The sequence below is a fragment of the Tiliqua scincoides genome, chromosome 9 (genome assembly GCF_035046505.1).
Source record: "Tiliqua scincoides isolate rTilSci1 chromosome 9, rTilSci1.hap2, whole genome shotgun sequence".
Classification (NCBI taxonomy): domain Eukaryota; kingdom Metazoa; phylum Chordata; class Lepidosauria; order Squamata; family Scincidae; genus Tiliqua; species Tiliqua scincoides.
The window spans coordinates 33,098,524-33,118,525 of record NC_089829.1 but is presented as its reverse complement, the minus strand read 5'-3'; the positions used below and the strand labels follow the sequence as shown (position 1 = coordinate 33,118,525).

General features: G+C 40.9%; 1 protein-coding gene across 4 annotated transcripts in view; it reads left to right on the top strand.

Annotated features, from left to right (window-relative positions):
- PHKB (phosphorylase kinase regulatory subunit beta) overlaps nt 1-20,002 on the top strand; it is a 127,139-nt gene that overhangs the window by 75,498 nt on the left and 31,639 nt on the right. For all 4 annotated transcript variants that reach the window (XM_066636747.1, XM_066636749.1, XM_066636748.1 and 1 more), the window contains 7 exons: nt 840-934; nt 13,324-13,379; nt 14,118-14,211; nt 16,606-16,689; nt 17,075-17,179; nt 18,784-18,866; nt 18,954-19,044. In XM_066636747.1, coding sequence (XP_066492844.1) covers nt 840-934; nt 13,324-13,379; nt 14,118-14,211; nt 16,606-16,689; nt 17,075-17,179; nt 18,784-18,866; nt 18,954-19,044 — 608 coding nt within the window. The remainder of the gene's footprint in view (nt 1-839; nt 935-13,323; nt 13,380-14,117; nt 14,212-16,605; nt 16,690-17,074; nt 17,180-18,783; nt 18,867-18,953; nt 19,045-20,002) is intronic.

The following is a 20,002-nucleotide window of genomic DNA, read 5'->3' as shown; positions in this document are numbered from 1 at the left end:
GATCTCAGGATGCACTCAGGGCTTCTGATATTAAGATGATTTAGGGCCCAAGATTTCCAGCGCCGATGCAGCTGTAATGCGCCCCAGATTAAGGAAACTAACTTTCCTTTACCTTGAGGAGGCTTCTGTGACTGCCCCCCCCCCGCAGGATGCAGCGCATACCCCCATTGGCTGCATCAGTGCTGGAGAATTGGATAGGACTGTGCTCTTGGTAATGCCCATGACCCCATTTTTTAAGAAAAGAACATTTAGTAGTTTACTCTGATCCTGTGCTCATCCTGATCCTGTGCTCATCCTGATCCTGTGCTGTGTCCTATGCTCATCCAGACACACAGCCCCATGTAAGGCAAAGGTCAGATGTGGAAGAGAACATACTGTAGTCTTTTCATATTTAGCAAAGCTGGAGATTAATGCAGGTATTTCACTAGGCAGAGAGTCGATAAAAGCCAAATTGGCAGCATTACTGAGTGGTTACAAGTCACTGTTGTAAGTGTGTACACATTGAAAATATGTCTATCATCCATGCTGTTTGTTTGCACAGAGTTCTGTGAGCTAAGACTTCCATCCCCAATAAGCTACAGTTCACAAAATCTGCCGCCAGCACACTAACAAAATATTTTCAGGTGCATCAATCAGTCCAGCATCTCATTGCTTCTTTGAGAAGTTTATTGAAATGCTGAATTGTTCTGGGGACTTTTTGCTGTTTGTTCTAAATATATCTTAGAATTTAAACCCATTGCTTGTCATTTTGATCTTGCATACACCATAGTAAGCAGCAGTGATTAATGCTATGAGTTATCAGTGTACAAAGTGATGAATTGTTGGTGGTTTATTTCCAGTTGACGGCTTAGTAAGTGTTAAAGACATCGACCCAGTGAAGCGTTACATATCCCCCCAAGATCAACGGAACGTTAGCATGAGATACTCCAATCAGGTATGAGTGGGTTCAATGAGCTAGCTGTGTCAATTGATTTGAAAAACACTTCTGTTGAGAGAGCTGCCAGCTGCCACTCCTTGTGCAGTAGTGATGATGTGTTAGTCTTTGCTGGATGTATTCTACAGAGAACAGATACTAGGAATCTGGCAGTATGTGTTATTGGAGTGCTCTGTGTTGTTTTAGCTGTCAGAAAAGATAATGCTGGGTTAGATGCATAAATAGTCTGATTCGGTATGAGGCAATTTTACATGTACAGAACTTATAAGCCTTTAGCTCAGGAGTGTCAAACCCATTTCATATAGTGTGTGGAATGGCATTCGTGGTGCCTACTGAGGGCTGGAAGTGGCATCTAAGCAGGAAGTGATGCCATTAAGCAAATGATGGCCAGAAAGAAGCAGTTTGTTCTCACACAGAAACTCATTAGCTGCAATAAACAGAAGAGAAAATGTGCAAATCTTAGTAATATTTTCAGTGGGCCACCCTTTTAGCAGCACCACTTCTGCCACAGGATCACTTTGTAGCTCAGCAGCTGAGAGGTGGCCTGTGAAGCGAAGCCCTGGCAGAAGCAACACTGCTGAAAAGGCAGCTCTAGGAGAGCCCGGTTATAACTGGGGCCAGATAAAGAGCTTCTAGAGCCTGTATCTGACCCATGGGTCTTATATTTGATACCCCTGCATTAGATGGACCTTTGGAGCAAGGTTCTAGGAGGCATGGAAGGAGGGCTAGGCAACGCAAGGAAAACTAGTGGTATAGCATAGAAGCTAAGAGACAGAGCTGCAAATCAGGACTCCATTGGTTTTATCAGGACTCCATTGGTTCAAACCTTGCTTCTGCCTCAACTCACTAGGTGGTCTTACTCACTAGGGAAGGGGTCCTTCCCTAAGGCACCCCTTCAGTCTTCCTCATCTGCAAAATGTGAATATTAATACCCAGCTTACAGAATTTTTGTGAGTACTCCATCAAGATAATAGATGTGAAGTGCTTTGAGCACTAAAAAGCTTTGTACAAATTCTTACTGTTATTTGAAACAGAAGCTGGCAGTCCTGCTACATAAGAGATGTACAGTGCAATCTTTTGCACGTCCCCTCTAAAGCAAGCCCCACTGAATTTAATGAGACTGACGTCTAGATAAGTGTGTGTAGGATTGCAGCCTTGGACTGTTGGGGGAAGCCATGTCAGTTGCCGTGGCACATGGCAGTTAGAGCAGTGCACCAGGACCAGACGGACCCCAGTTCAAATCTCAACTCAGCCATAAAGCTCATTGAGTAACTTTGGGCCAGTCACTACCTTTTAGGGTTGTTGTGAAGATAAAATGAGATTGGGGAGGAGCTCTGTGGAGGAAAGGTGAAATATAAATATAATGAAGCCTTCCTGGGCTCACAGGAGAGGCATGGCAAAATATTCTCAACAGTCAGTCAACCAGTGGAAGCTGGTTAAGGAACAACTGATGGGTCAGAGGCAATGAGATAATCGGTGCTGAAAAGATCAAGCTAGATCAAGGTCAGGCTTGATGTGGAGCTTTAACAGACATTCAGCAGTGCTCTTTCCTTTATTACGCTCATTTTTGTTTTCTTTTCAAAGGAAGGGCTTGTTAAGAGCTCTATAAACCTTTCAAGTGGGTGCTCCTCTTTTTAGCAGGGAGAGAGTAAACTGGCCCACCTCACGCCAGCAGTGTCTTTTCTAGTGGCTGTCTGCTGGTGTTCTTTTGCATCTTTTTAGTTTGTGAGCCCTTTTGGGACAGGGAGCCATTAGTTATTCGATTTTTCTTTGTAAACCGCTTTGTGGACTTTTAGTTGAAAAGCGATATATAAATAACTGTTAATAATAATAATAATAATAAACGCATCAGCATGGATAAAAGCACAATTAAAGCACATACAATTGGCGGATGGCTGCTGATACTAAGTAAGCTTATTCTGCCCACAAATAAAGTGCTGAGTAGACATTCCTTCTGTGAGTGGGTTGTTCAAGTTGCTGGCTACTGAGCAGCATTATTTTAAATACTACAGTAAAGCCTCCTCAGTCAAGCAGGCTCTCACTTCAGATAGTGAGCTGCAAGATGAGGTGGTGTTCTAGTCACCTTGAACTTCATGTTCCTGTCTGCTTACACAATTTGAACAATGTACTGTTTGGAAGAATGGGCTTGAGAAGCCTATTCAGTTTAGTTTTTTAGGTGAACTTCTACCTTCCCAGGATTTTTGTTCAGATTGTAGTATCAACTGGGACTTGGAAAGTATTCCAAAAGTGTCCTTCCCTCACCTCAGAGTACCTCCCGGATGTGGCTGGAATCTGGTTCCTGTGATGTTCAGGATGTCCTCTGAGGCCCTCAAACTACGGGCTACGAAACTATGCTAAAGTCTGTGGTTGCTGAGCCCACAGATAAAGATGGTTCACTGTACCACCAAACTGATTTAATGCTATGAGCATGGGCCATGTCTAACCACAGACTTTTGTACTCTTTCTCCCTGTTCTGTCCACCACATGCGAGAGGAGATTGAAAGCTTTTGTTTTCACCTTTGAACAAAGCATCCTCCCAGTTATGTCCAAAGCATTCTTTGATACCCCAATTTGTTAACTAACTGCATTCCAATTAGCTGCAGTTTTTTGAGTTTCAGTATACCAGGGAACTGTGATTTGTTCAAAAGAAAATGAGAAGTTTTCAGTCTCCTTCTTCCATTCCTGAAGAAAGAGGTTGTGTGCAGAGCTCATTCTCATAACACTAAACCGTAGTATTACATCTGAACTATCCACCCGCACCTTCTAATTCTTTTTTGATAAACTTGCTGTGAACTCATCCTTTTATGGTGTTCTCTGTGATTCACATCTTATGTTTTACTAGTTTTAGATGTAATTCTATGAGGGAACTTAAGACAATGGGATCAGTACAGGGTCTGCAGATCATCTGCACATGATTATTTTTCATTCAGTCATGATTGTGTTAGATCTTTGTTTTGTTAATGCTACAAATGTAGGCCATTTTTCTTTGTTTTGACATCTCTTGATCTTCTTCACATTGTTCTATTTTGCTTTTGGATTACTGAAATACTTTAAATGTTTGCTGATATCATTTTATCTAATTTAGCTAATTTATGCATAGTCAGCGTACAGCTGAAAGTTACAGATGCTCTTGTCTATGTTTGCTTTAAAGTGTTAAGAAAAATGGCCAAAAATGGAATCTGAAACTGGAACGCAACACATTTCATCTCATTATGTCTTCAGACACCAACAGCCGCTTCAGTTTTCAGAGTTCTTTGTTCCTTTTTCCTCCACAAAATGTATCAAATTAAACTAGCTCATTTTGTTCAAAAGCAAATTAAAAAATCCATTTAGTCATCTCAATGTATCGAGGAATATATAGGCTTGTAGAAGTAAAAAAAATCAATCAGCCCAACTTTAGTACTTTAACAAAAGCAATCCCATTCATTAATGGGATTCATTGAATTTACTCTCATTAGTAATAAAACAATTTAATCAGGCTCAAGGTTTATTGTATCACAGATTGCCATTACAGGATTCCCTTTCTTGTAATAGGCACCTTTAATATAGACCAGGGTGCCCAAACCCCGGCCCAGGGGCCATTTGCGGCCCTTGGGGATCCCTCATCTGGTCTGCAAGAAGCCCCCAGTCTCCAATGAGCCTCTGGTCCACCAGACACTTACTGGAGCCCATGCTGGACCAACGTGAGTGCTCTCAGCGCGGGGCTGACTGTTTGATCTCTCATACGAGCTACAGTTAGAGGGCTCCCTCCACCGCTTGCTTTTCACATCTGTGAAGCAGCAGCAGCAGTGAAGGAAAGGCCAGTCTTGCTTTGCACAAGGCCTTTTATACACCTTGAGCTATCGCAAGACCTTCATTCAGGCATATAAGTTCCATCTCTAATACATGTATAAATAACACATCTCTAATAAATGTATATTCATTTATGAAAATTTATTCAAATTTTAAATGAAAATTAATTTTTTTTCCTGGCCGCTAACACAGAGATTATTTGGCCTTCCTGCCAAAATGTTCGGACACCCCTGATATAGACAGTTATCTTGCAGCAGGTTCTAGCAGTGTATCCTTTCACTAATAACTGGAACTCAAGAGTAAAGAACTTGATGGTGGAAAATGGTCATGTGCCTTTAACATGGTTCTGTGCAGCTGATAAATAATAATGTGAATTGCCATTGCTGTGTATTGTCATACTTATAATTCCACCTTGAAAAAATTATTTTATTATTGTATTTTAAACTCTTGTGAACTGTCCTAAGTATATCTTGGTTATTAACAAGTTAGGATATTAAATCATTAAAATATACTATGAGAGATTATATAAACTAAGAACTTTACAATTAATCTAATTTCACACACACATTGGATCAGTTTCCATTGTCTGGGCCAGCTATACTCTGAGGTGACTGGTGTGGGATAACGGGTTGGTAATTAGGTTCCAGAACAGGCAGGTGGTATTCTGTAGAATCAGGCAGCACAGTCAAGAACAAGCTGAGGGTATGGTGCAAGCAAACAGAAATTTAAGGGCCAGAGACAGAAAGGATAGCAGGATAACCAAGCCTGGATTGAGTACCAAGTAATCCAATGGTGTGACAAGTAAAGTATATTCAGTACCTTCTTGGTTAGACAAGAAAAATGGAACTAAGTCCAAGGAAGTTCTTCTATGGTGCAGCATAAATCCTATTAGCTCCCCAAAACAACTGGTTCCTCTTGGACTAGTCAGCTAGCAGACCAGTAGCAGCAAGGCTCAGGTTAGCCTCTCCCTGCAAACTGTCTTGGTGGCACAGAGAGTGAGGCTCCTGTGCCTTGCAGCCAGAGTTCTTTGGTTTCAGCTTCCTGGCACTATGAGCCCATGGTGAACCAAGGTCCGGCATTACATGGCTGAGCCTTGAAATTGTGCATTCTCTCCTCCCTCTCCTCTTCTTGCATGCTTCGCTTAAATGTTCCTTACTAGTTTGTGGCAATACATAGTCTGTCATTGCATATGAACAATCAAACTATGGTTTTGCACTTGCCCTCCAAACCAGGATTGCAAACCAGCTTTAAACAGTGGTTTTCCTTTCCTGTATCTAAAAGAAGCATGATATGTTTTTTGAAATAATAAGTACAAGCTTGTTTTTATAATTATTTCAAGGGACTGAGTAGTGGTTTCTGTGGTTCAAAATCGGAGTAAACATTTAGTAGAATTTGGTTAACTTGAGAACTAGCAAGTGTGTGACTATGTCCTTAAGGTTCTGATTAAGGTTGGTCAGTTAAACCCCTTGTGCAGCATACATACTAGGTATTTTATCACAATAAAGAAAACAAAGAAGGCATAGCGTGATTTGTTTCTTCCAACCCATATCATAAAATAACTTTATTAAAGCATTTTCCTTTCAGCCATAAACCAGCCAGAATTATAAATCCAATAAATAAGGCATAAAAATTTCATTTCCTTCCCTCCGCAATGATTTCATCAGACGTCTATTAAAACTGCATTTACATTTAACCTTGTTTTACTACCTGTGTTTTAGCCAAGTCTTTCCCTGCTTTACCTGATGCTGCCAAAGTTTCCTCTAGTTTAGTAAGGGTAGTAAAAGTAAGGAATCCTTCTGTGTGTTAGGGCTTGTTGTATGCCTTAACAGGTTGTTTTATTTATTTAAACATTTTAAAACACCTTAACATTCAGACATGATTACAATCCTAATTTTCGCAAACAAGACATTAGGTTTAATTAGTGTTCACAGTCTTTGAGGCCTGTCAGTCTGCAGTAACCGCTTCTGAAATTCATTGTCCAATTGGACATACTGTGTTTGGTATCATCAGGGCCAAAGACCTACTCAGGCAGGAGTTGCCAACTGTCCATCTCTGTGTGCCTGCCTTTTCTACTCTTCCTCTGGCTTCCCAGATTTGATAAGGAAATGGAGCAACAGAAGAAGTTTGGATTGGCATGGGCTGAAAATTAACAGAAATCTAATTTTCTTTCATGGCTTTTAGACCCTTTAGTTGGATCACACCAATGGGTTCATCTAGTCCAACATCCTGTTTCCCAGAATGGCCCACCAGCTGCTTCTGGGAAGTCTTCCCTTGGCTTCCATTGGTTCTCGACCCACACTATGTACAGGGCAAGCTACAGCACTATAAAATATACAGTGAAGTTTCTTTCCAAGCCCACTTTAAGATCTTTGATGCTGCTTATTTTGCCCTATAGTGTATGCATAGCGGCTTACATGAAACCTTGCCTTTAAAACTGTCTCAGTGCTCTCTTAAAAAGAGCTATAATGTGTTGAACAGTGTTCAGTGATGTTGAAGTTACCCAGATTTACAAACAAAGCCTAATGAGTGCTAATTACTTTTATATGGGGAACTCAAAACTCAATTATATTAATCCACACCAAGAATGTCCCTTGAGAATTGGGTCACTACTATTGTATAGCATTGGAAGAACTCTATTTTAGGAAGGTTGAACTGAACTGGGAATGCAGAACATTGACCTCAAGATGGTGTTTTAGTGTGTCAGCAAGTGCTTTTGTTATATTGTACATAAAATGTGGTCTAGCTTGAGTGATTTATAAAGGATTGCCTGTAAATGCAGTATTATCTAGATCAGGGGTGTCAAACATAAGGCCTGGGGGCCAGATGCAGCCCGAGGAAGCTTTTTATTTGGCCCTCAGGCTCTCAGCTGCTGAGCAGTGCTAAGGTGATACTGCTAAAAGGGCAGCCCCCACGAAAATAGGGCTCTCCCATGTCTTGAAATAGGATAAAAGTTTGCGTGTTTTCTCTTCTGTCATTTGTAGTTCATGAATTCCTAAGTGAGGAAAAAGTGCTTATTTTTGGTTATGAGTTGTTCAGTGACATCACTTCCTGCCTAACAACATTACTTCCGGCCCTCAGCAGGCATCATGAATGCCATTCGGCCCTCTATATGAAACGAGTTTGACACCCCTGATCTAGATGAAATACATTAGCAGTTATTATATCTAAAGCTAAATGGCTAAAGCTCATAGAAGTTGATGCAACGAAGTGACAGGTTTTGTACATGATGCAACTATCCCTAAATGCTCGTGAAAAACAGCCAGTGTAGAACTATTGCAGTGTGATATTCTTGGCGTTTTATACATACATGCCAAAATTTTAGGTTCTATACTTTCCTTACACTGCCTTAAACCAGTTTTTCTGTGTTACTTCGGTGCTCGTGACATTGTGTAAAAGCACCAGAGTGATATTTTGTTACCCAGTTTATTTTTTGCTCCATGATACTGAATAGAACTGAGAATGAAACATTTGCTGATGTTGGAGCACATGATTCTTATCTGTACTTACTGTAGCAACATCTGATCCCCGGTTTTCTGAATTCTGTTTTCTTTTTAAATGGGAATGTAAACCATAGGTATAGAGCCAACAGCTGAATAACATCACTTAGCAACTCTGTAGGAAACTGAAGGTCTCCATCAGTTGCTGGTCAATTGAGTCAGGAAGGGCCCCTGATTCATCCATATTGTTCATAGCTGTGTTTGCCTTTCTGCATTGCAAATCTACAGGAGGCACTTAGGATGACAAGTTATTTTTCTTCTCTCTATATTTTGCTTTATTGTTACAACTTTACTTCATTGCTGAGCCCACCATTCTGTGTTGGGCAGAGATCCTGGCTTTGAAAGTAAGTTTGTTAAACTTTGATTGATATCCCCCTCTATCCCATGGGTTCAGAATGGCTTGGCATTTCTCAAAATGCAAATATTCTTATCCTTAAATTAACAGATTAACTGCAGAACCAGTTAAAAGGTTTGGATAATAGGTCAACTGAAATAAAAATGGCATTTTATGGGCATAAAATCTTAAAAACAAGACCCCCCCCCCCACAGCCCTTAATATATTGTATAGTCCCAGCAGCTGTAGAAAGGGGAGCGCCTTCAGCAGGCAGCCACTTGCTGAATAGCTATTTTGTTGAAAAGATGCTGCAGAGTGGGATGTTTTGGGTGAGAACCAGAGCTCAGTCCTAGGTGTGGTGGTGATGGTGTATGTATCTCTGTGCCCAGGAGGTAGATAAATCTTAGCTCCTAGCTCATCTTCCTTTCCTGCTGAACCATTAGCCACTACACACAGTCTCTGAACAGCAATAGATTTCCTGTGTGTGCATGTTACACATGTTCTGAAGAGTACCCCCAGTAGCAGCACCTCCAGAAGTTGAATGTTCCACAGCATGGTGGCCACCACTGAGAAGGCCATCTTATAAGTCAACACTAGCTGAACCTCCAACACTGGAGGAACCCACAAAAGATCCTGCAGAATGAACAGATTCACATGGGAAAGGCAGTCCTTTTGATCCCTGGGCTCTAAGCTATTCAAAGGCAATAACCAACAATTTGAATTGTGGCTTGAAACAAATGGGCAGCCTGTGCAGAGAGAATAACAGAGCCATAGCACAATCATAAAGCCAAGCTACTGATAAAAAACTTGCCACTACATTCCGTACTAGTTAAAATTTTTGAAAAGACTTCAGAGGCAGCCCCACAAATAGCATGTTATAGTGGTCTAACCAAGAGGTAATTAAGACATGAGTAATTGTGGTTAGGACTACCTGAGACAGATATGGGACATCTGGAGCATCGACTAAAGCTGTGCAAACACCTTGCAGGTCATAGCAGTCACATTTAGGAATTTCCAGCAGAACTCCCAAGCTATGGACGTGGTTCTTTGAGCGGAGTGCAAATCCATTAAGAGCTGGGCAATCCAATGACTCAGCAGACCTCCCAATCAGAATAACATCTGGATTTAATTTCAGTTTGGTTGCCTTCATCTAGTCCAGGGGTCTCTAAACTTTTCAGCCGAAGGGCCGCATCAAATATCTGGCACAGTGTTGAGGGCCGGGGAAAAAAATTAAATATAAAATTTAAATAAATACATTAGAGGTGGAACTTAGATGAATGAATTCAAATGTCCAGGATTTCTCCAAGCACCAGCACAACCCAAGAAATAAAGTATGCACTTAAATGGGCCCCCATTCCCTCACCCTACAAGCACAACTCTGGTTGTGTTTGTTCAGCTGGGTCAGAGGCTCTCAGAGGATCAAAGGCTGACTGTGGGCCGGATAGAGGCTCTCCGCGGGCCGCATCTGGCCCCCGGGCCAGGGTTTGGAGACCCCCGATCTAGTCTTTTAAAGCCACCAATTCAGAACATTCACAGTTTTTCCCACTGGGGGTGGCAGAGGGATGCACAGTTGATTGTCATCAGCAGAAGTTGCATTCTAAGTGTATGCACCAAATTGGGTTGCTTGCAGTTTTTCTCCCCTGCCCACCTGCCAAAACACTCCAAGGACTGACTTTTCACACCAGCAGGCGCTGTAAAATAAAAATGACTGAAGCATTAAGTCACCTAGAGGAAAGATTGCAGCCTCTGGTTGCTAAAGCATTTCATCAAGTGCAGCAATCCATGAAATCCCACTCACTGGCAAAAAAGATTTAAATGAGAAATTAAGAAGCAACCATTTATTCCAGGGCAAGGCCACTGCCAGATTTCTAGCCTCAATAATATTTGCATGTTAAATGGGTGTACCTCAATTCTTTTACTTTATCTCTTTCTTTCAGTAATAAATGCCAAAATTAGGCACAGGTAGATGTTCCTCTCAGTTGTAGATATGAACCTAAAGAGACCAATTTCTTTCTTTATATTTGAGAGCATAAATTTCCCGTGTTCCAATTTCCAGTTTAACTAAAGATTTTTCTAAACCCCAGTCTTCTTCTAAATAACTCTGTGTGTGTCTGTGTCTGTGGTAGTAGCAGAACAGGAAAGAGAATAGCATCCTCCCCAAAGTGTACATGTTTTGCAGCAATTCCTTGAACCACATACATTTGTCTCCTAAATATCTGTGTTTCCATCTCTGAAAGTTTTTCCCATTTTTTATCTATCTGGTCTTTTTTTAAAGGAAGTTTGTACAGTCAATAGAGATACCCAGAATTCCTCTTTAAAGTCTGTTTTTAAGTGACCCTTCAAAAATAAATAAAATATAACCTGGCAACTAGCTAGCAATCCTGGTGTCTTGCCAGGCAGATAGAAACTATCTCCTTAATAACAACTGGAAACTGCCCATACAGAAGTCCATCAGCTTCTGTGATTTTTCCCCACTGTGCTATATGCTGCCTTGTCTGAGAGGCACGAACCTGGCACAGTCAAACACAGAGCCAGCCCACCTGACTGGAATGTAATCACCTACAGGCAATAGCTTCAGTATTCTGTTCTCTTATTCACATCACAGACTGCTTCTTAACTTTGCAACAATCTACTTCCCAAGTCTTGGTAAGTAAGATTGTCTACTCCAGTGTTTCTCAAACTGTGGGTCGGGACCCAGTAGGTGGGTCGCGAGCCAATTTCAGGTGGGTCCCCATTCATTTCAATATTTTAATATATTAGACTTGATGCTACCATGGTATGTGACTGCATTTGGGGAAATGTTACAGATCTGTACTTTTAACAGGCTATTATTATTATTATTATTATTATTATTATTATTATTATTATTATTATTATTATTATTATTATTAACAGTATTTATATACCGCTTTTCAACTAAAAGTTCACAGAGCGGTTTACAGAGAAAAATTAAATAACTAAATGGCTCCCTGTCCCAAAAGGGCTCACAATCTAAAAAGATGCAAATGAATACCAGCAGACAGCCACTAGAACATACAGTGCTGGGGCGAGGTGGGCCAGTTACTCTCCCCCTGCTAAAAAAAGGAGCATCCACTTGAAAAAGTGCCTCTTACCCAATTAGCAGGGGTAATTATTATTAGCAGGGGTAATTAGCAGGCTATTATTATATGCTTTTAACAATGATACCAAATGGGACTTACGCCTGGGTAAATGTGGGTAGGATTGCAGCCTAGGATTGTTAAACATTTTCCTGCTTGATGATGTAACTTCTGGTCATGATATCACTTCTGTTGAGTCCTGGCAGATTCTCATTCTAAAGTGGGTCCTGGAGCTAAAAGTTTGAGAACCACTGGTCTACTCCTTTCCTAGTAGTGGATCCTGTGCTTTGAGCAATGACTTTACAGGACAAAGCTCAGATGATACCACTTGACCTGAGGAAGATCACACTCCCCCCATTGATCACAGGACCTTTTGTCAGGAGCTGAGCTGGCAGCCCCATTCAGAGACCACTATACAATATTGTACACAACACCTCGAGATCTCATCATTGTGGGTTTATGGGACTCAGCTTTCAGCTTGTCAACCTAGTTAACACAGAGAGAAAATCTGTCCAGATGGGCAGTGCTAATAAGCTTGTGTGTTCCTCAGCAGTTAGTTGCTTAAAGCTTTTTAGAAGAGTTGACCTCACATTTTTAAGAGTCATCAAATTATGGTAACCGTACACTGTATTGGAATACAATTCCCACAGTCATGGGTGCCTGATTTGCATTGATGTGGATGAGGCAATATGTTTAGTGGGATGGGTTGCAAACGCTGCTATTTTTTTCTAACAATATGCTCTTTTACCATGTGCGTTGTTGTGAGCTCTGTTTGTCAGAGATGCTGCCCATAAAAGAATTATATTAGTGTAATATAAGCAGTTACTCTGATCGCTGTAGAAAGAGTTGCCAGTTTTGCCTAAAATAAGAAGCAGTCTGAGCTAAGCACTCATGTTATAAGTACATGATGTATATTTACCATTAAATCTCATCAGAGGGTATTTGATGAAAAATGCTTTATGCCAAAAGTATTGAATTAATATATTTTTATACTTGCCCCATTTCAGAGTTGTGTTCATATGGTTCTGGCCCCCATTCATTTTCATGGATGTATCTAATCTGTAGGCTCAAAAGGATCTGCATAGGTATCTGCTCGCTCCTTCAAGATCAATGGGGAGAGCCTGGGGTACTGTGATGTAGGCTGTTCGCTTTGTGTGGTATGTGTGTGTTAAAGAGCAAAATGAAATTGCTATATACAATACTGAGTACTGCAGAATCATCCATAACATTACACTTCTTGACAAATACCTCGTGGGAAAGTTGAGGTTTTTTTGTTTGTTTTTTAAACTTGATGCTAACCAATTCTAATACATCAAATGTTGGTGATTCCCTTTGTCTCCAATGCAAAAATAGATTTTAAGAAAGTGAAGGAACTGTCCTTAACTTCCCAGTATCTCATCATTCAAAAGTGTATTGACATTACAGCTCCTCAGGTGGCTTTGAGATTTATGTTTGTTACTTCCCTGGTGCTCCATTTCCCTGTCTGCACCGTCAAATTGATTAGTAGGCAATAAAGAGCAAGGGAAAGCAGCAATGCGGCCAAACGATGCCAGTCATATTAATGAACGGTTTAAATATTGCTCATGTTGGCCTTGTCTCTTACAGCATCTAAGGAACAACTAGCAACTTCCCCCAATAAAATGTTTACTTTCACTCTTACGTTTTTAGGGTCCTCTAGAAAATGACTTAGTGGTACATGTTGCATTGATCGCCGAAAGCCAGCGGTAAGCTATTCATTATGGTGCTAAGGTTTGAATGTATTAGCTGGGGACTCTGATGGCTGAATTGGAAACTTCATAGCCTGAAGCTTGGAGTTACCCTGGTGAGCTATCTGGTATTGTGGTTTGCCACTGAAATTTCACGCAAAGTGCAATTCAGTTTCATGGTTCATTCCAAAGAGAAACTTTAGAAAGTGTTCAAGGGATGCCAAATGAATTTCTGCTACGTGAAATTTCTTATCCAAGTTCTGCACTTCCTATGAAACTTCTTGATTGGCCAAGTCTGATTATGCATACTATCAGTCCCTGAGATCATTTGAAGTGTACCTTGTGCCTGTTGCAATTTTGGCTCTATTTGAAGCCACTTATTGTGGTGTCAGCTCATGTCCCCAGGTCTAGAACTAACCTTTGCAATTTTGGGTTGGAAATTCTCAGTCCAGATTTATATACAGACACAGGGCCCAAACCTAGCCAATTTTCCAACCCTGGTGCAGCTGTGCTAATGGGGTGTGCACTGCATCCTGCAGTGGGGGGGCAGTCATGGAGACTTCCTCAAAGTAAGGGAGTGTTTGTTCTCTTACATCGGAGCTGCATTGTGTCTGCATTGGTGCTGGAAAATTGGATAGGATTGGACCCACAATTGCCCATGGACCCTTGCTTGGATCTGACAGGCTTCAAGTGTTCAATTCTTTGAATAACTTTCTTTCTATCTCAAATCTCTTTTCACTTTTTTTTTTTTTGTAGCCTACAGGTTTTCCTAAACACATATGGAATCCAAACACAGACTCCCCAACAGGTTGAACCCATCCAGATATGGCCCCAACAGGAGCTTGTGAAAGTAAGATTTTCTGCCAATTCTTTTAAAAGTATTTTAGGCAAACCAATCCTATATTTTAGGATTAGACAAACTAATCCTAAAGTGACTAAATCCTTGCTTCATTTCCAGTACCGTGGTGATTTCTCTAACTTGTATTTCATTCTAGCTAACCATAAACTCTCCAAAATGAAGGTGTGTTGGTCAGTAGCAGTATACGTCCTTGTGAGTAGTTGAAGGTTTGGAGTGCACCTAGAAATAAGGTAGAAATGATCGGATCAGGGTTCAGTAGGTTCTGTTGTTTGGTCTAGGAATTCTCTTTTAACACTTCTTCAGTGTTGTACTTAGAATAAGAAAAGTGTCTATTCCTACATATTTCTAGATTAGTACTTATTCAGGTGTTATCTAATGAGTGTAGTGTAAAGTGAACTAGTTAATTTCATGATATGAGATTAGGTGATTATAAAATTAACTGCACCACTCTTTCTCAGAACTGAATACACATTCACAAAATTAACACATCTCTCTTATTTATACCTCTTTGTATACACTGGACTTTTGTACATGTTGGCTGCCCAGTTCATTTAAAAAGGAGCACATCTGTGAATCTCAACTGAAAAGATTGGTCAAGCCTCTAACAAGGAAACTCCATAAATGCATTGCTTTTCCATTCCTGCAAGAAATCCCTGGATTGGGGCAACGAGCAGAAAACAAATCCATGAGGCACTTTTCTTTCATGTTAGATCTGTTGTTGTACAGAGACTTTGCAGTTAATTGTTGAACACATAAAATGTTGCCCAATTGTAAAGGAATCTTGAAATCATTGAAATTCCATCTCCATCAACAGATAAAGTTCTCTTGAAATGTCAGACGCTTTGGCTTGTTTTGGGACATAGGGCACCACCTAATCTTGATGTTTTGGGGGTGAGATTTCCACTTTTTGAAACAAACAGCAGTCTTAATTGGATAGTGTACCACTGACCATGAATTGAAAAGTTTGACATGTCTGAAGTACAGGAAAGGATCTTGACATTTCTTCCAATTTTTAGGATCCAATCCTACTTTCCAGCACTGATGCAGCCATGCCTTACATCCCACGCACACTGTATTGTGCAGTGGGGGGGGGGGGGATGCAGTAGAGGCCTCCTCAACGTAAGGGAATATGTTCCCTTACCTTAGAGCTGCACTGAGGCTGCATTGGTATTGCAAAGTTGAATAGGATTCCCCGTACACTTGTACTGAAGAAATTTTGCTTATAAGTGAAAAATTAATTTCCTGCTAATTATTTTTGCTGTTTTTTATTGATATTAAAATAGCATAAATATATGTTGAAATAAAAAGGAATGGTAATAATTCACTAGCAACAACCCTTTCCTTCCTTAAACCCTTAAAATAGCTTTTATTCCATCACCCTTTCCTGCCTTTTCATGTACATACTTTATGAACAGCTCAGTGGAAAAGAGAATGCTCTTTTCCTAGCTTTCTGCAGTGAGATGACCTTTAATTTCTGAAAAGGTCGCTCTGCTGCAGAACCATTGACCGTGCTCCCTGCAGTCTATTTGGCTCAGAAAGCAGCAGATGGATTGTCTTGGCGAGAGCCCTAAGAGTTAATATGTTCAATGAGGCTATCTTGTGAGCAAGAAGTACTAAATTGTGGGATTTTGGGGGGGGGGGGGTAGGTGGGTGGGTGTTCCAGATCATTTCTCTCGCCTGTTCACATTCACTTGTCATCTCTTCTCTCAGAGGCCATAAATATCCTCATTTGGTCTGATGGAGCCTCTAATCGCTATGAGATTTTTAAAAACCCAGAGTTTAATAATTCTGTTCTCCTTCCCAACTGAACCAACTCTCTATTGCCACCTGAACTTTGAAGACTAGGGCATAGCTTAGAGGGTTGATGATTTGCATGCATAAAATCCAGGGTTTGATCCCTGCTCCAACTAAAAGATACTCAAGTACCATGACTTCTCTGCCTGAGAGACCCTGTAGAGCTGCGTCCAATGGAAACAGAGACCTGGGCTAGGGTGACCAATGATCTGACTCAGTATAAGATTATGATGAAAATTCTCTTGTGGGAGGATTTGGGAATAAAAAGCACTCAGCACTGCCTGCTAGTGGCTGACATTTTTTTCATGAAAGCTCCCCACATCATACTGTGTCATGCTGTAGAATCATGTGAAGGGTTCTGAGGACAAAACGATGGCACCAGGAGGGACACCACCTTTACTCAGGCTTCTCTTTTGCCTGTTGCATGTGTCCATCCTTCGCTTGCTGAAATGGCTCACCAATTTCGCTATCCTCAAATAGTGCAAGAACATGGGAGGAAGGAACGCAGCCCTAACTCGGTATAAACTTCACATGACTGGTTTTAAGTGTTTATTTTGTGCTTTGCACTCTTTGTGTTGCAATATTTTACAGGCTTACTTCCATCTGGGGATCAATGAAAAACTGGGACTCTCTGGAAGACCTGATCGACCAATTGGCTGCCTTGGAACTTCAAAGGTTCTCATGAAGAATCACTCTTCTGCATGCTATGGTTTAGCGTAAATATTGAATGAAGCCCTAATTCTGTAAACCTGGACAGTGATTTTAAATTGTGTTTACTGTATTAAACCAATTGTCCCAAAGACTTCAAGTGCTAGTTAACTCAGTTGTAGCTTACCTAATGTCTTTCATGCATATGATGAAATTGGTTTTTGTCTGTCAGTGCTCACATAACAGTAAATGTGTTATTCTCAGGAGTGCTGCAGAAATCTCTGTTGTTTTGACGTGATTATTTGCCTAATTAATTTGTGACTGGGTTTAATAGAAGGTGGATTTTTTCACTCCAATTTCGTAAGATTTTGTTATCAGTGTTCTGTATATTAATGTATTAATCCTTCTACAGATTTATCGAATACTGGGCAAGACTGTTGTTTGCTATCCAATAATCTTTGATTTGAGTGATTTCTACATGTCCCAGGATGTTATGATGCTGATTGATGACATTAAGGTATATGTTTGCCTTTTGTAAAGCTGAGATAAATATGATCCTGCCTATTATATTTTGCTTTTAAAAACTGAGTATTTAGTCAATAGAGAAATGCAACACCACCTGAATGGTCCCAGTCCGATGGACGCAGGGCCCAACAAACTTTCAAGAAAGAAGTCTCCCCCCCCCCCACAAGCTTACAAGGAAAATATATGGAACCCTATGGATAGTGAAACTGAGCCACACATGTGCCTTTACTCATGAGCAGGTGACTGCGGCTTGGATCTTACTGAAAGCCAGACGAAGGGGAACACAAGGCCACCAGAATGGTCCTGATCCAAAAAATCTCTTGTAAATTTGACAGTGTCATTTTAAAAAATTGGTCCCACTGCTACAATGTTTGAGAACCACTGCATTAGACTAACCTGCCCTTGAACACAGTGGGATTTGCTTTGTGTAGCCAGGCATAGAATTGGGTTGTGCTGTATTTTGCTGCATTTGCAGTCACACAGAGCAATCTACATGCAGTTTGTTTCCCACAGAAATTTGCTGCATTAAAGGAATTTGCTGTGTTTCAGGGGGCCTTAACTAATGCAGATATAGGGCAAAGATGACTTTGCTTCAACAGTAAGTGTGAAGAAAGAAAAGGAAGTGTTTCCCTCATTACCTTTCCAACACCTGTTATGCTCCTGTGCAGAATACTGGGCATAGCTAGACTTGGGAAATGTGGTTTTCTCAATGACCTCTTGCAAGTGGGTTTCAGGCAGGTGGGAAAGAACAGAATTCTTCAGCTTAGTTCTCAGCTGGAGAAGAATTCAAGAGTCACTGTGCCCCCTATTTAAGGAACGCATTAGGAGCTCAAGACTCATATTCCAAAGCCCAAAAATATGAGACTTGGCAACATCTCTAGATAGTAATAGATAAGGAGGTACTACAGGGTGGTAAGTGGCAACACAAATCACAGAAAGGTGTGTGTGTAATTGCCCAGTGTAGCTTTGTGAAATGTTAAATTTAGAATTAATCACACTAAAAGTGCAGTAAGGAAGAGCATTGATCAAGGAGGAAGAAATTTATGGGGAAGGAGGATGCTCAATTGACTGGAGTTTTAGCAACACATGTTTAAATAGTTAAGTTTCAGAACTGAACATTTATGGGTGGAGGGAAGCATGACTCAACGCAATAGAAGCAGTTATAAAACCCTACTCACTTGTTAAAATTGACCTTCCTTGGCTGAACTGTGCGGGCCAGCAGCCATTGAAATGCAGTTCACCATTGAGATATTCTCCTGAGCTACATTTAGCATCTGCTGGCTTGTAGAGGAAGTTTGGGAACTTTGGAACAACACACCAAGCATCTCAGTAATTGCCATTCATTTCCTTGGGCTTGTGCAAGTGATCTGAACTGGTGACTTTCATTTAGTTAAAACCTCCTCCAGATGTTTTTCATTGAGGTTACAAGATCATCCTCAGAAAGGACCACATTGGGTCACCAATCCAAGACCACTTCTGTGAGATGTTAAAACCTAAATAAATCAAGTTCTTGTAGTTTGCTTAGTGTCATGGGTTTCTTGTTCCCACGTGTTTACACCACTTCTGCCCTACCCTGTTTTTGTCTGTTTTCTGTAGAATGCTTTGCAGTTCATTAAGCAGTACTGGAAAATGCATGGTCGCCCCTTGTTTCTTGTGCTTATTCGAGAGGATAATATAAGGTAGGCCATACACAGTACACCTCACTCTTGCAAGAAGGTTTTTGTGACACTTGCAGTACTGGAGCTTTTTTGTTTCCTAATCACCAGGGGGAGCAGATTCAATCCAATACTAGATATGCTGGCTGCTTTTAAGAAAGGACTTGTTGGCGGTGTGAAGGTTCATGTCGATAGGCTGCAGGTATGTTTGTCTTTCCAATTTGCACCTGTGCCTCATTGATGGATAGAGTTCAGTCACTTGTACTTTTAAAAATTCGATATGCCATGTCTGGATCTGATAGCGCTCAGAAACGTATATGGATCAATAGTCTTAGTCTGGATTGGGCAGAGAGTAGATTGCAACCTACTGTTAGGGCTCTGGATTATTTTCAATAGCTCAGCAAAAATTTCTGATTCTCTGCTGTTTTTGATTAGAAAAATCAAAGCCCTCGAGGCTGCTTTTAGCTAATGAGCCGTCATGATTACAGCAAGGCATCTCAATGTTTAGTTTGTTTGTAAGTGCCAGTTTTTCAGGGGCCACTTTCATGAGTATCACCACTGCCACCAGAGACAACAGCTGTGTACAGGAGTGGGCAGCTTGCCCTACAGTTGCATGGATTCCAACTGTAGGGCAACCTGCCCACCCCTGTATTATTATTGTTATTGATATTGATATTAACAGTATTTATATACCGCTTTCAACAAAAAGTTCACAAAGCGGTTTACAGAGAAAATCAAATATCTAATGGCTCCCTGTTCCAAAAGGGTTCACAAACTAAAAAGATGCAAAAGAGCACCAGCAGACAGCCACTAGAAAAAGACACTGCTGGGGTGAGGCAGGCCAGTTACTCTCCCCTGCTAAAAAGGGGAACAGCCACTTGAAAAAGTGCCTCTTACCCAGTTAGCAGTGTGTGCAAATGTATGCAACTGTTGTCACTGGCAGTGGTGATACTCATGCAAGTGGCCCCTACAAAACTGGCACTTGGAAACAAACAAAACATTGAGATGCCTTACTCTAACCATGGTGGCACATTAGCTAAAAGCAGCCTTGAGAGGGCTTTGTTTTTGATCACGGCAACAGAACTAGGAGCAGGAGAGATTTAACTTTTTTCCCATTTCCTGCTCCAACACACACATTCCCACTCAAACCCTGCAATTTG